General features: G+C 42.8%; 1 protein-coding gene across 4 annotated transcripts in view; it reads left to right on the forward strand.

Annotated features, from left to right (window-relative positions):
- Nucleotides 1-15545, forward strand: part of PANK4 (pantothenate kinase 4 (inactive)) — a 109464-nt gene that overhangs the window by 75619 nt on the left and 18300 nt on the right. For 2 of the 4 annotated variants that reach the window (XM_073585384.1, XM_073585383.1), the window contains exons 13-19: nt 3049-3200; nt 7322-7377; nt 7830-7879; nt 8589-8693; nt 8828-8928; nt 9504-9572; nt 14567-14958. In XM_073585384.1, the coding sequence (XP_073441485.1) occupies nt 3049-3200; nt 7322-7377; nt 7830-7879; nt 8589-8693; nt 8828-8928; nt 9504-9572; nt 14567-14780 (747 nt within the window). In that variant the 3' untranslated portion in view covers nt 14781-14958. Of the gene's footprint in view, nt 1-3048; nt 3201-7321; nt 7378-7829; nt 7880-8588; nt 8694-8827; nt 8929-9503; nt 9573-14566; nt 14959-15545 lie in introns of those variants that run through there. The other 2 variants (XR_012234074.1, XR_012234076.1) reach the window with 1 other exon arrangement.

The following is a 15545-nucleotide window of genomic DNA, read 5'->3' on the forward strand; positions in this document are numbered from 1 at the left end:
AGCACTTAGGTTTTGACCCTGATATTGGATATTGACAATATTTGCCAAAAAATGAGCTGGAGTCAGTGCTTGTCCCATTCGTTTGTTTACTGCTTGTAATTTAATTCTGTCCATGTGTAGTTCTGTTTTTAAGTGTTCACTCAGTTCCTTCCAAATTTCAACAGCATCCGCAATAAAACAGCTATTTTTCTGTATTTTGTTTAAAGCTTGAGAGATGGGTTTCAGGAAGCTCAGCATATGTTCAACATTTCTCTTAAGCCCAATGTTGAGGATTTTGGCCGTGACAGTGCCATCTATTTTATCTCGATTTTCTTCACAAAGTGTCATCAGAATAGGCCAGTTTGTGATATACTGCTCTAAACAGTCCACCACAGAGTTCCATCTAACATCTTGTGAGAGCGTTAGCTTGGTTCCACCCATCCTTTTCAGAGCTGCTGCAGCAAAATGATTATTACGGAAGTATTTAGCAACTTCAACAACATTAGCCTTTATTTCTGCAACACTTAAGTCTTTGGCTAAGAGGTGCAGCAAATGAGCACTGCAACCATATGTTATTAGCAGCTTTGTATTCCCTCCCTGCTCTTCTAAATCTCTTCTCATCTTGGATACGTTTGCAGCATTGTCAGTGACCAAACTGCGTACTAGACATTTGAATTTTTGTTCACATGTCGTTATAGCTTTTACTGCCACTTCTTGTAAGTATTCTGCTGTGTGTGCATTTCCTGACGTATCAGTTGTTTGTGCAAGGAAGACTTTACCTTCTTCTGTTGTTATACAAGCACATACAATAGGATCATTGTGGACATTACTCCACCCATCAATACTTAGGTTAACAATTTTACCCTCCAGAGCTGTTGCACATTGCTCCATTTCTCTGTCATACACTTGATCCAGCAGTTTCCCTGCAACATCAGCTCTGCTGGGTGGACTGTATCCTGGTCTCAGTGACTGAACCATATTAATGAAATGTGGGTTCTCAGTCAGACGGAAAGAAGAGTTCGTTGCATAAATAAACTGGGCAATTTTTTCATCAATCAACTCTTTTTCTAATCTGCTAGTTCTCATCACAAACCTATCTATGGTGGTTCCAGGAGGTAAAGTTTTTTTCTTCCTTTTGGGTGATGGTGATATGTGGCTGTGTGTCTGATGATGATGCTGCTGCTAATGAAGCACTATCCTGGATGGATAACTCTGAAACTGTAGAACAGGATGATGGTGATCTTGGAGGTGGATAGTTTCCAGAATCCATGAATTCCCCTAAACAAAAAAAGTCAATGCTGTTATTTTATTGTTTATACAATTTCTGCTTATTGTACACAACACATCACTGCCCCTGCCCCAAAAGGAATATTTGTTTTTCTTCATAACTGTACCAAATGACAGTAACATGCAGTAATAATAAGAAATATAATTTTTCTCACACATGACGGTTCAGTCTTTAGAAATAGGATTCAATAAAAATGTTTACCAACCTGAAGATCCTGCCTGTTCAGAAGTGTTTCTTTGGTCATCTTCATCACCGCACTTCTCATGATGTTGCCTCATTTGCGCCACCAGGCCTTGCATCTCTTTGTTGCATCGTTTGCATTTTGCACGCATGCCTGCCTTACCGATAGGCGAAGGAGCTTCATTAAAATATTCCCAAACTGGGTCTCTTTTACGGCCTGCTGCCATTATAAGGAAAGAATGTAATAAACCTCAGATCGTACACACAAACAGATCCAGACTTGTCTGTCTGTGGCTATGCTGCAGTATTGTGCTCAAAGTTTCACTTTCATTTTCTTGTCTGCTTGCCCTTCCTCCTCCTCACACTTAGATTCACATTCTTCTTGTGTTGTGCAGATCTATTCCACTCCAAACAATCAGAAACATATTGTCTAACTTCTTGGACTTGGCACTGAAGGGGTTGATTCTGTATTCATAGGTTTGTAGAACAATAGGATCAAGGTCTTTTTCTCAACTCTGTTCATGTTGTAACATTTGCCGTGAAGAAGAGGCTGGGACCTCTGCGGAGTCAAATTCAGTTTTGAGAACTGTGTAAGTAAAGCGAGCGTCTGTGATAATATAGGAGAGAAACTGCCCACTAATCCTACAGAAACCTCTGGAAGAGCATGGCATTGTGAATGTTACACATATACAGCCTTTATTCTACTGAGTTAAACAACTCAGCTTTATCTCATGATGGAAGAACCTTTGGATGGTAAAATATTTTCCTCAAAAAGCAGTTTATTGAAAAAAATCCGATTTAAATAAAAAAAATCCGATTTTTTTTTTTTTTTTTTTTTTTTTTTTTTTTAAAAACATTGATTTTTATCCACCCTGCGTAGCAGCGATATTGCTAGCGATATTGCTATGTCTGATTCTTGCCTCTGACCGGCACCCCAGCTGGTTATCGCTGATCGCGCGAGAACGTCCTGGGCCGTTTCTCGTCGTCAACTTCCTGCTGGGCTTCCTGTGGCGCCGATGAGCGACGCGTGGACACGGGTGGAGGACGTCAGGATCGCCTTGTCTGACAGGTAAGTAGCGGCCCCCGACCCCTGCTATGTCGCTGGTGAGTTCTGCCTGTGTGGCAGCTCACTAGCAACCCCTTAGCGATGCACCAGCGATCCTGACCGCGTCATATCGCTGGTCGGGTTCGCTGGTGCATCGCTAAGTGTGATAGTACCTTAAAACTTTTATCAATTTCTGGAGTCTGTGAAATCTGTGTTTTGGTTCATTTTGAATGAGGAAAAGCTGCCGAATTTAGGAATAGTATGATTGACAGGATCTCCTGGGCTGAGTAATCCTCCACATGGCGCACATCTGCGCGCCCCTCTGCTGCGTCATCACCCTTTATGTGGATGGAGATAATGCAATACTTTTCCTTGTGCCGTCGTCTTGTTCCTCATAACGGCATGCTGGTAATGGTGACTTTTTGGTCCAATAGAGGCCAACGAATCTAAGAGGGAATTGATCGGACGGGTCTTGCAGCGAGCGATCCAAGCCCGGGGTAAGAAATCCTTCAGTTCTTCCTTCTGTAAAATCCAGTCTCTCATGTTTTTCTTCCAGGTAAAGCAGAAGGAAAATGACTTGGCGTTAAAATATTATCAGAAAGTTATCAGATCTTTGGAAACTTTGGGCTGGGAGGAGAAACAGTTTGCACTGGTGAAAGGACTTTTAGCAGGCAATGTCTTTGACTGGGGAGCAAAAGCAGTCTCCGAGTAGGTGTTCAATGTTTTCCCACCGCCATATCGTCTGTAGATAACCTCCTGTGTTTTGCGATAAGCTGGGGCTACACAGCGGCTTTGTTGTGCGGATAAAAATGCTGTATGCCGCAGCAAGCGGACTAGGTCGCCTTATGATCTGCAAGGTACTGCGACAGTGAAAAGCAAGGCATTTAAATATAGAATTGGTTCCAAATGTTTGCATCTTGCTTTTTACACCATGGCGACCCTGTTCCTTGCACCGTGCTGCGATGTAGCAGAGGTACACGAAGATCTTTGGCTGCATGAGAATGTGTTAGGTTGCTTTCACATTGCGTTCTTTGTCCCTGTCAGGGCATATGTCCGAAATCCCCCACAAATCTGGGTCCTGACGCATACGCCGACAACAGATTGTAATGGTGACGGCAGAGCAAACGTGCTCTGCCGTGCACTTTTTTGGGGTTTGTACGCTTTCAGGAGGCAGACACGCAGATGCAGTCTACTAGGTCTGAGTGTCCGACTTTTATGCGTACATTCTGGAAAAGAAAGTGCACGGCTGAGCATACGTTCGCTCTGCCGTCACCATTAGTCTATTGGCCCAGCTTGGCACGTGCTTCTTGACCCGTTTTGCAGGGTATTTTGGACATATGCCCCGACGTGGACACAACGCAATGTGAGAGCACTGTAATGGCCAAAATTGCCACGTAACCCCAACCTAAACCTTGTATGTATGGTGATTATTCCAGCAGATTGTTAGCGTATTCCTACCTTAGAAATCTAGACACTGAAAATATTAAATGGCCAGACAACCCCTCTCAGGCTAGTTTCACACTAGCATTCTTGGGCGCAGGGCCGCCGCTAAGCCCCGCCCCCTCCGGTCAGTTTCTCCTCTGATCGCATGAGGCTGCATGCGATCAGCGTATCCTATATTTAGCGTTGGATACGCTGATCGTGCGCTTGTCTGATTTTGCTGGCGCTGCGCCCAGCGCACAAAAATGCAACACAGCGCGTTTTTGTGCACAGGGCGCAGCGCCAGTAAAATCAGACAAGCGCACGATCAGCGTATCCAACGCTAAATAAAGGATACGCTGATCGCATGCAGCCTCATGCGATCAGAGGAGGAACTGACCGGAGGGGGTGAGGCCAGGGGGCGGGGCTTAGCGGAGGCCCTGCGCTGCGCCCAAGAACGCTAGTGTGAAACTAGCCTTAAATGTACTGTTTTACGGGCGCAGTTCCTATACATCTTCATGGTTGTACCCCTTGTAGTCTGATCCTGCAGCCATGAAATATTGGCAGAAGGAAGAGCGGAACAAGTGACTACAGAATCTGACTACACAGGAGATGTTTGTAGTCTGTTACCATGGAGACATTCAAATCTACAGTTGTGGCCAAAAGTATTGACACCCCTGCAATTCTGTCAGATAATACTCAGTTTCTTCCTGAAAATGATTGCAAACACATTCTTTGGTATTATTATCTTCATTTAATTTGTCTTAAATGAAAAAACACAAAACAGAATGAAGCAAAACATTGATCATTTCACAGAAAACTCCAAAAATGGGCCAGACAAAAGTATTGGTACCCTCAGCCTAATACTTGGTTGCACAACCTTTAGCCAAAATAACTGCGACCAACCGCTTCCGGTAACCATCAATGAGTTTCTTACAATGCTCTGCTGGAATTTTAGACCATTCTTCTTTGGCAAACTGCTCCAGGTCCCTGATATTTGAAGGGTGCCTTCTCCAAGCTGCCATTTTTAGATCTCTCCACAGGTGTTCTATGGGATTCAGGTCTGGACTCATTGCTTGCCACCTTAGAAGTCTCCAGTGCTTTCTCTCAAACCATTTTCTAGTGCTTTTTGAAGTGTGTTTTGGGTCATTGTCCTGCTGGAAGACCCATGACCTCTGAGGGAGACCCAGCTTTCTCACAATGGGCCCTACATTATGCTGCAAAATTTGTTGGTAGTCTTCTGACTTCATAATACCATGCACACGGTCAAGCAGTCCAGTGCCTGAGGCAGCAAAGCAACCCCAAAACATCAGGGAACCTCCTCCATGTTTGACTGTAGGGACCGTGTTCTTTTCTTTGAATGCCTCTTTTTTTCTCCTGTAAACTCTGTTAATGCCTTTGCCCAAAAAGCTCTACTTTTGTCTCATCTGACCAGAGAACATTTTTCCAAAATGTTTTAGGCTTTTTCAGGTAAGTTTTGGCAAACTCCAGCCTGGCTTTTTTATGTCTCAGGGTAAGAAGTGGGGTCTTCCTGGGTCTCCTACCACTTTTCATTCAGACGCCGACGGATAGTACGGGTTGACACCGTTGTACCCTCGGACTGCAGGGCAGCTTGAACTTGTTTGGATGTTAGTCGAGGTTCTTTATCCAACATCCGCACAATCTTGCGTTGAAATCACTTGTCAATTTTTCTTTTCCGTCCACATCTAGGGAGGTTAGCCACAGTGCCATGGGCTTTAAACTTCTTGATGACACTGTGCACTAGTGTAATGACAAAAAATTTTTTTTTATGAAACCATGTGCAATGGAGGAACTTTTATGGGTTATTTAAGAATAAGTATTGCTTTTTTTTGTTTTTTTTTTTAAAAAGTTCCCCCTTTCATTCAAATGAAATAAGGCAAAAATTGTTTTTTCCCCCCAAAAAAGGACATGCAATTTTGCATAATTGAAACGATAATAGTAATAACTAAGCAACTTTTATTATTCGTTTTTTAACAAATACGGTATAAAACAGTTAATTATAAGTACAATATGTACAAAAGAAGTGTTTAAAAATTATTTTTTCCTATGAATTTTAGATTCAAAAATTCAATTTGTTTCGATTTCGCATGTAGTTCCTCCATCAGTTTTACAGCACGTTCAGCATTTTGGTTAGATCTGGGAATGTCAATTAATGACTCCTCGACCAACCAGTGCGCCTTCAAACACTTAAATGCCTTCTTCTTCTGCCTTTGCCGTTTCTCGCTGTTGAACAGAAAACTGAAGTTTCCAAGAATTTGGCAGTTCGTTGGCATCCGCGTGAGATTGGAGAGCTTTTCAACATATGGAATACTTGGATCCCTTTTACGTTGAGAATAGGAGGGCAGATTCCTCGTCCAGATAGACCTGTTTGCCTTTACACTGTTGCTGGAATTTCTAGAAGACCTTTTCTGAATGACCTGTCCTGCACTTCTTGATCGTAAAACTTGAAGCTTTGCACTGAAAATGAAAAGATAATACTACATTACAAAATATTTTAAAATATTCCAGAATGTTCTAGATGTGAATAAAATACCACTTTTTGTTACAACTTAGAAAGATATTTTCTTTATAGATTTAAATTAAAACACGAAAAATCTTTTTTTTGAAATGAAAAAGAGGGGGAACTTTTTTGAATATTTTACAAATTTGATGATACTAATGTCATTTGTATGGAATTGTTCCACCAATGTAAGGGGTTTCATTTTCGTTTTGCAAAATTTTTAAAATAGTCATCACCCTACTGCGCACAGTAGACACAGGAACATTCTGGTCTTTGGAGATGGACTTGTAGCCTTGAGATTGCTCATGCTTCCTCACAATTTGGTTTCTCAAGTCCTCAGATAGTTCTTCGGTCTTCTTTCTTTTCTCCATGCTCAATGTGGTACACACAAGGACACAGGACAGAGGTTGAGTCAACTTTAATCCATGTCAACTGGCTGCAAGTGTGATTTAGTTATTGCCAACACCTGTTAGGTGCCACAGGTAAGTTACAGGTGCTGTTAATTACACAAATTAGAGAAGCATCACATGATTTTTCGAACAGTGCCAATACTTTTGTCCACCCTCTTTTGTATGTTTGGTGTGGAATTACATCCAATTTGGCTTCAGGACAATTCTTTTTGTGTTTTTTTATTTAAGACAAATTAAATGAAGATAAAACCAAAGAATTTGTGTTTGCAATCATTTTCAGGAAGAAACTGGGTATTATCTGACAGAATTGCAGGGGTGTCAATACTTTTGGCCACAACTGTACATAGGAACTGTTTTTAGTTGTCGTCATCTTTTGACCATTTTTCTATAAATTGTCTTGTGTTATTCGGGTCGGGGGTTAATAAATTGTTACACTGTAGGGAAAAGTAAAACTCTTCTCCTTCTTGTGTCTGATTTAGTGTTTTACAGACCGACCCCGAGTTTGGGTTCGAGGAAGCAAAGAAGAAGTTACAAGGTGAGTTTAGAGAGTACATGCATGGATATTATGTGGGTATTGTAACTTTCCACTGTATGATGGATCTTGGGGAATATATAAAAAAAACAAACTATTTTTAGCATAAGAACTTTTTTGATAATTTTCCAAGTAATTTTTTTTTTTTTTTTTTCAAACTAAAGTTCTAAAATCTTTGAGTTTGGCCACTGTTTAACACTTCCCTGTTCAATAGATTACTTTTCAGCAGTCTCATTATCAGCACAGACAAGATTACAATGTGAGGTAGCACTTGCATATATAAAAAAAAAATTCACAATAGGTGGTCGCAGCTCACCTCATCCCCTCTCTCCCTGCACAGATCAAAGAGCATGCCTATAACGCTGTCCCAAAGAGGGAATGGACACCTCTTTATATGAGGTTTTAGGTTAGACATTGCTGTGCACCTGTTCTCATTTTTGTCCTTTTTCCTACAGCTAGGCCTTGGCTTGTGGACACCTATTCAGCTTGGATCGAAAGGTTAAAGGTGCGGAACGTTCATCTGTCCTTTGTTTTGTGACATTTTACACAGGGAGAATAAGAAACGATTAATATACTTATATTTCTACTTCTGTGATCATAAAAGCCATCCCACCGCAACAAGGTGTGCCCAATCGGGACAGTCCTATCCTCTAGTATTAAAACCAAGGGTCACCTTGTCGCTGTGGGATGGCTTTTATGTTTTTTTCAATCAAAAACAATGTTTACCAAGTACCCCATGTTATTTTTATGTTCTATTACTACCTATTTACCTAGTGCTGGATATACAGTATACTCATTTTCTTTCTATCTTGGGTGTTGTCCACTTCATACACTGGGTATCGGCTGCTCTCAGATAACTCTGCTCCTGTTCACTTCAGTAGGAGCTGAGCTGGAATTCTCACCATTGGCACTGTGCAGTGTATTGAGCCGTGCTGCGCCGGTCGTTGCTGGAGCTAGGGTGCTGGTTGTCGGAGTCCCACTAATCCGATATATAGATACTCGCGTGCTTAAAGGGATTGACCGTACATAACGACTGTTCAAAACCAAGTTTTTCACCATGGCATGGCCATTTTTTTTTCTTATTTCTTTTTTTTCTAGCATTTCGCATCCTGGACAACCCCCTTTAAATGCATTTTGAGAAATGGTGCATTTTTCTTTCTCTCCTATAATTGCAGTATTGGGGGCTTTTCTGATCAATGATTTTGCTTTTTCAGGGTCCTCCACATAAATGTGCCTTGATATTTGTGGACAACAGTGGCATCGATATCATCCTGGGAATTTTCCCGTTTGTTCGAGAACTGCTGTCTCGAGGTACCGAGGTACAATACTCTCATCTCGATTGTAGCAGCGATTTTGTTCTCTTGTAAATTTCTCTACAACATCGGGTCTTCCTTACCGGGATATCTGTACATTGGTCCCATTGTATAAAGTAGGGTCTGCATTTCTTCCGTAGGTCATCCTGGCGTGTAATTCGGGACCGGCGCTAAATGACGTTACCTACAATGAATCCCTGATCGTCACCGAGCGAATTGCCGATGTGGACACGATAATACAGTGAGTCTTACCGGACCCGTGCTTTACTATTTACTTATTTTAAAACCGATATACTTATTAACCAGATCACGTCACAGTCCGTGAATCTTAACTTCCATGATTTTGATTGCTCGGCTTTTGCTCCCCAAAGGCATACATATTTGCTGGCAGATAAGATTGAATCAGAGGGGATTGAGCACTGTCAATGTTTACAGCAGCTCAATTAACTCTTTACGTGCCGCAGTCAGTAGCGATCGACTGTATTTAAAAAGTGTGACAGAAGGAGGTCATTCCCTCGGTCACTCCAATGGCTTCCTGCAGCGAGATGATTGCTATGACTTCCAGGTCTGCCATAGGTAAAGGCTTAATAAACAGTTGGTTCATTGTTAAAAAAATACAGTACAATTTTTCCAAATACAGAGTATTTTAATTTAAAAAAGCACCCTTACCCTGCCCCCACGTATCTGGTCTTACCACATCTGTAACGACAGTACGTGATAAATAATAATTTTATTGTCGTGTATGCCTAAAGGAAAAAGAAAATACTGAATTTACATTTTTTCATTTATAACCGTTTTGTTTCTTTTTTTTCTTAGTTCAGCATTGCAAGACGAAAGGTTGACATTGGTACAAACCGGCTCAAGTTCTCCTTGCTTGGATCTTAGGTGAGTCCAGCTTAATTTTTTCATTGCTCATTTATCAATCAAAATGACAGAAACCATTTGTGTCACTTTGTAGCTTGTGTTATGCAATTTTTTTACCACAATAATAATAATCTATATAGCGCCAACATATTCCGCAGTGCTTTTCAATTCAACAGTTCATATACAACAGTCATACGGAACAACATTAAAGATAATACAATAATTAAAGCAAAGAAAATGACAACCCTGCTCGTGAGAGCTTACAATCTACAATTAGCTTACAATCTACAATAAGCCCCAGACATAGTACTGGGGCTTATTTACAATGATGGTCCAGCTATCTTGAGGGAATGGGGGATAGGTGAAGGCTGCATGAGCTGGTGTCACTAGAGATGAGCGAATATGTTCAGAAAACGATCTCCAAGCATAAATTCGGCACGAATATGGTACAGTGGTACATTCGGATTCGTGATCGATAACACAAGCATTTTTCTTAAAATTGGAAAGAGTCCATAACATTCAGTAAAAGATAGATAAAAGCCGTCAATTCATGTGCCGCATTCAGTAAAATCACAGCATGACAGGTTAGAATAGATATAAACACATCGAATTCATATATATACAGATATCAGTGACACACACTAATCTTCGTAACCAGAGGAGGGAAAGCAGATGGCTGGGGACTGATGTTTGTAGCCTGGGAAGGGGGTAATACCCATGGACCTTCTCAGGCTATTAATATCAGCTCACAACTGTATACTTCGCCTATACTGGCTGTTAAAATGGGGGACCCTAAAAATATGACATGGGGTCCCGCTATAATTAATAACCAGCAGAGGCTATGCAGACAGCTGCAGGCTGATATTAATAGCCTAGGAAGGGGCCATAGATATTGCCCCCCCCCTCCTAGGCTAAAAACATCATCTCTCAGCCGCCCCAGAAAAGGCGCAATTCTGGCACTTAGCCTCGCTCTTCCCACTTGCCCTGTAGCGATGGCAATTGGGGCGATAGTTAGAGGGGGGGTTAATGTCACCTTTGTATTGTCAAGCCCCAAGGTTAGTAAAGGAGAGGCGTCAATAAGACGCCCCCCATTACTAACCCCATAGTCATATTGTATAAAAACACAGACACCCAGAAAAAGTCCTTTAATTGAAAGAAACACACAGACTCCTTTAATAATCTTAATTAAACCATGCTTGTGACCTCGCCAATTCCCCCGATGCCCTCGTCATCTCCAAAAGAGGTGTAAACAAAAAACAAAATTCCTCACCTTTCCACAGAGATGCTTTTAATCCATTTGTCCCACTACGGGTCTAGCTCTGCTACATCTAGATGGCAGGCTGCATGGATGCATGATGCGACCATGCAGTCTGTCATGCAGCAAACACAGAGCAGCGTGTGCTTAGGGTCTGACTGTGAGGGAATGGGTGAGGTCATAAGTATGGCTTAACTAAGATTTATTAAAGGAATTTTTTTCTGGGTGTCTGTGTTTTTATACAGTATGACTATGGGGTTAGTAGTGGTGGCGTGTTATTGACACCTCTCCATTACTAACCTCGGGGCTTGATGTCACTTGACAATACAAAGATGACATCAACCTCCCAACTATCACCCCACTTGCCACCGCTAACAGGGCAAGTGAGAAGAGCGAGGCTAAGTGCCAGAATTGGCACATCTTAGAGATGCACCTTTGCTGGGGCGGCCTTAGAGCTGATGTTTTTAGCCTGGGTTGGCGAGTATACATGGCCCCTTCCTTGGCTATTAATATTAGCCTGCAGCTGTCTGCATAGCCTTTGCTGGTTATTTATTATAGGGGGACTCCACATCATTTTTTTTAAAGGCTAATTATACAGCTGTGAGCTGATATTAATAGCCTGGGAGGCTCCATGGGTATTACTCCTCTTCCCAGGCTATAAACATCAGCCCCCAGCCATTGGCTTTCCCTCAGCTGGTTACGAAAATTTATGTGGGAGCCCATGCCATTTTTTTTCCAAATAATAATCTTTTATTAATTAAATGCAATAAGCTGCACACACACTGGACTAATTGTATTTCTCACAGACATCTATATATCTACCTATGCTATTTGTATTTACTGTATGTAATCCATCTCTTCTATCCTGTCTGCTCCTGCAATGATTTTACAGTTAACGAATTGCCGGCTTTTCTTGTATCTATCTATGATATGATATTATATTGCCGGGCAAAGCACCAGAATTGGCGCATCTAATAGATGCGCTTTTTCTCGCAGCTACGGGCTGCTATTTTTAGGCTGGGGGGGCCAATATCCATGGCACCTTACCAGCCTGAGAATATCAGTCCCCAGCTCTCTGCTTTAGCAAGGCTGGTTGTAAAAAATGGGGGGGACCCACGTCGTTTTTTTAAAATTATTTAAATAGTTAAAAATACGGCGTGGGGACCCCTCTATTCTTGATAACCAAGCTTGCTGAAGCTTACAGCTGAGGGTTGCAGCCCCCAGCTATGAGTTTTGCCTGGCTGGTTATCAAAAATACAGGGGAACCCACGCAGTTTTTTTTTTTTTTAATTTATTTACAGCGCAGGAGCAGCTGATGAATACTCCCATCCACCTCTCCTGGTCTCACTGTTATTAGCGGCAGCAGGTGTCAGCTGATGAGAGCTGTAGTCCCATCAGCTGACTTTAGTGACTGGAGGTAAACTTTTAGACTTCCGATCACAACTGAGCGCTCATGCTGTCCTTTGATAGCGGGTTGAACCGCGGCTCTGACTGGTGGGGATGATTTCAATGCCGATCAGAAGCGCTGCGCCGGTGTTTCCCATGCTGTCGCTCAGCGTGGGAAACACTGGCTTTTGTGCTGTGTATGTTTGGCTATATTCGGCGATTTAAAACGGCGAATATTGCAAATTTGGCGATCGTGCGCAGAATCGAACATTGAAATAATCGCTCTTCTCCACTGGTCACCAGTTAATATTTGTAGTGATTTTGGATGTTGTGGGTCTTGATTTCTTGGAGCAGCGCATTCCAGAGGATTGGTGCAACTCGTAAGAAATCTTGGAGCCGGGAGGGGGAGGTACGTATTAGTATGGATGTTAGTCGAAAGTCGCTTGCAGAGCCTAACAAGCAGGTATGTCGATTAAACAGAAATGAGGGAGGAGATGTAGGAGGTGTCGCACTGTGGGACAGGTTGTGGGTGAGAACAAGCAGCATAAATTGGATCCTATAATATATGTGGAGCCAGTGCAATGACTAGCACAGAGCGGAGGCGTCCGAGTACCTGTTAGACAGATAGACAACCCTGGCTGCTGCATTTAGGATGGTCTGGAGAGGGGAAAGTCGAATGAGGTTGAGACCAATTAAGAGCACTACAGTAGTCCAGGAGGGAGTGGATGAGAGCAAAGATGAGGGTTTTTGTTGTTTCCATGGTGAGAAAGGGGTGGATTCTAGAGATGTTCTTTAGGTGTAAGTAGCAATAGTGGGAAAGAGATTGTATGTATATAGGAGGTAAAGGAAGATTGGTGTCAAACATAACACCCAGACAGCATGCCTGCTGCCTAGACATTGTTGTGGGCCCACACCCAGAGAGAGCAGTGTCAGATTTCGGGAGGTCAGTGGACACCTGGAGCAGAAAAAGTTCAGTTTTGGCAAGGTTGAGTTTTAGATAGAGCGTGGACATGATGTTGGAGACTGCAGACAGTCACTAGTGTTCTGTAGTACAGCGGGGGTAAGGTCAGGGGATGACGTGTATAGTTGTGTGTCATCAGCATAAAGATGGTACTGAAAGCCAAATCTGCTGATGGTCTGTCCGATTGGGGCCGTGTAGAGCAAGAAGAGAAGGGGGCCAAGCACTGAGCCCTGAGGGACCCCAATAATGGAGTAATGATAGTGTTTGAAGGAGGAGGGAAAATTACCAGAGGAGAGGGAGAGATTGGGTAGTTACGACTGGAGAGAGAGACTGCAGGAGATGTGAGAGAATGGGGTCCGTAGTGCATGTAGTAGGAAGAGAAGAAGAGAGGAGCCTGGAGACGACTTCTGTGATGGGGTGAGATGTGAGGAGGGATGGGAGTCACAGAACTTGGTAGCTGGGAGCGGATTTCCTGACGAATATTCTCTATAAAGTGGGAGGTCAGGTCATCAGCACAAATGTCTGATAGGGGCCTGTGCTTTCAGATTGAGGAGGGAGTTAAAGGTGTCAAAGTTTTTTTGGGTTGTTCGATAGTGAGGAGATCAGGGTGGTGGTGTAGGTCTGTTTGGCGAGGTGAAGGGCAGAGTTATAGGTTCTTAACATAAATTTGTAGTGGATGTAGTCTTTTGGTGTGCGAGTTTTCCTCCATAGGCGTTCGGCACTCCTAGAGCATCGCTGGAGAAATCCAGTTTGCGGTGTCAGCCAGGGCTGTTATACTCTGTGTTTGGAGATTCTGAGGGTGAGGGGCGCCACTTGGTACAGGGTGCTTCTGAGAGTGGCATTGTAGTGGTGCACAGGCAGTTCAGGAACGGTAATAGAAGATTGGGGATAGTGATGCGTGTAGGATATTTGGAAGCCTAATCTTGGGCAAGGACTTATGTCAGAGTTGAAAAAAGATGGCATCGGATGAGTATTTTCACATTAGTGGTGTCAAAATTATTATGGACTGGAACAAAAGTTGGAGATTGGCTTCTTTTTTTCTCCCTGGCACTTTTGATTATGCCTTAATGTGTTTTCCTGTTCACTGATCTAAAATTGATTTGAAGCAATCACTTAAAGGGATTATCCTAATGGCTGTTGGCTGCCTATGATCACATATTGGTGGTAAATGTGTGATTATAGGTGTCCAAATGCTGGAACCTCCACAGACCCTGAGAAGGTGTGAATGGACAGTACTGCCTCCTGGCATCTGCATGGCCGAGTGAGCTCGCCTGTGTGCGTTGGCTGAGGTGGCCATGTGGGTTGGCCGAGGTGGCAGTGACGTCGGTTGGAGCTGCAGTTTCAGAGAGAGACACCGACCGAGACCTGCCGGTAGCTTCTTGGTTCTGATAACTTTCTGAATCTTGTCTACAGTCGCTTGGACAAAAGCCTCGCGATGCTGGTGAAAGAGAGAAACACCGACCTGGTGATCATTGAAGGGATGGGCCGCGCCATCCACACAAACTACTATGCAGTCCTGCAATGCGAAAGCCTGAAACTTGCCGTCATCAAGAACTCATGGCTGGCGGAGAGACTGGGAGGCAAAATCTTTAGTGTCGTTTTCAAATACGAGACTCCACCCAAATGAGACGACTCCACCGCAGCACAACCCATTCCTCAGCGCTAGTTTTATTCGATTGTAAAGAATGTATTTTTATTACAGGGATGGGGGGGACATTGCTGTATTTATATTGTGCTTTTGTGGTGAGATAAAAGGGACTGCCTGCGCCCATATAAATATATAAATAAATTTAAATTATATATGACTCTTTTACACTATTTTGTTCTATAAACTTTTACATCGGGATCCTGAGAATATTGATGTTACATTTTTATTGTGCTTTATTCATCAGGGCTCATGTAAGGGGGATTTTTTCTGAAAGTAATTTGTATTTTTTAGGGGGCATAACCTTTTATCTTATCTATCTGATAGAGGATAACTTGCTATTCACTGGCGATCCAGCCAATGAGATCCGGAAATAGCAGAGCGCTGCACTTGGCAGTCTCATAGACAATAAATGGAGTGGAGCTTAAGCTGTTAGTCTGCAGATATTGGGGTTAATAGCTTTAATTTTGTTTCAGTAGCTGCAGTCCTTAAATTTTATTCTTCCCTGAAGCCGCCGGCTTTCAGTCATACGGTCGTGTCAGTACACAGTGCGCAGCGGCTCTAAGTGCGCCCCGACACTTTGACTGATTGCAATGCATCAAGGAAAAGCAGGCTGAGACTGCTGTCAGTCAAAGTGCCAGGGCGTGCGTAGAGCCACTGCTCACTGTGTACAAACATGACTGTATGACTGAAAGCCGACGGCTCGCAGGAGGAATAAGGTTACATTTATGACAGGAGTTGTGCTTT

This window comes from Dendrobates tinctorius, unplaced genomic scaffold (assembly GCF_039654945.1).
Source record: "Dendrobates tinctorius isolate UK_male_01 unplaced genomic scaffold, ASM3965494v1 ptg000086l, whole genome shotgun sequence".
Classification (NCBI taxonomy): domain Eukaryota; kingdom Metazoa; phylum Chordata; class Amphibia; order Anura; family Dendrobatidae; genus Dendrobates; species Dendrobates tinctorius.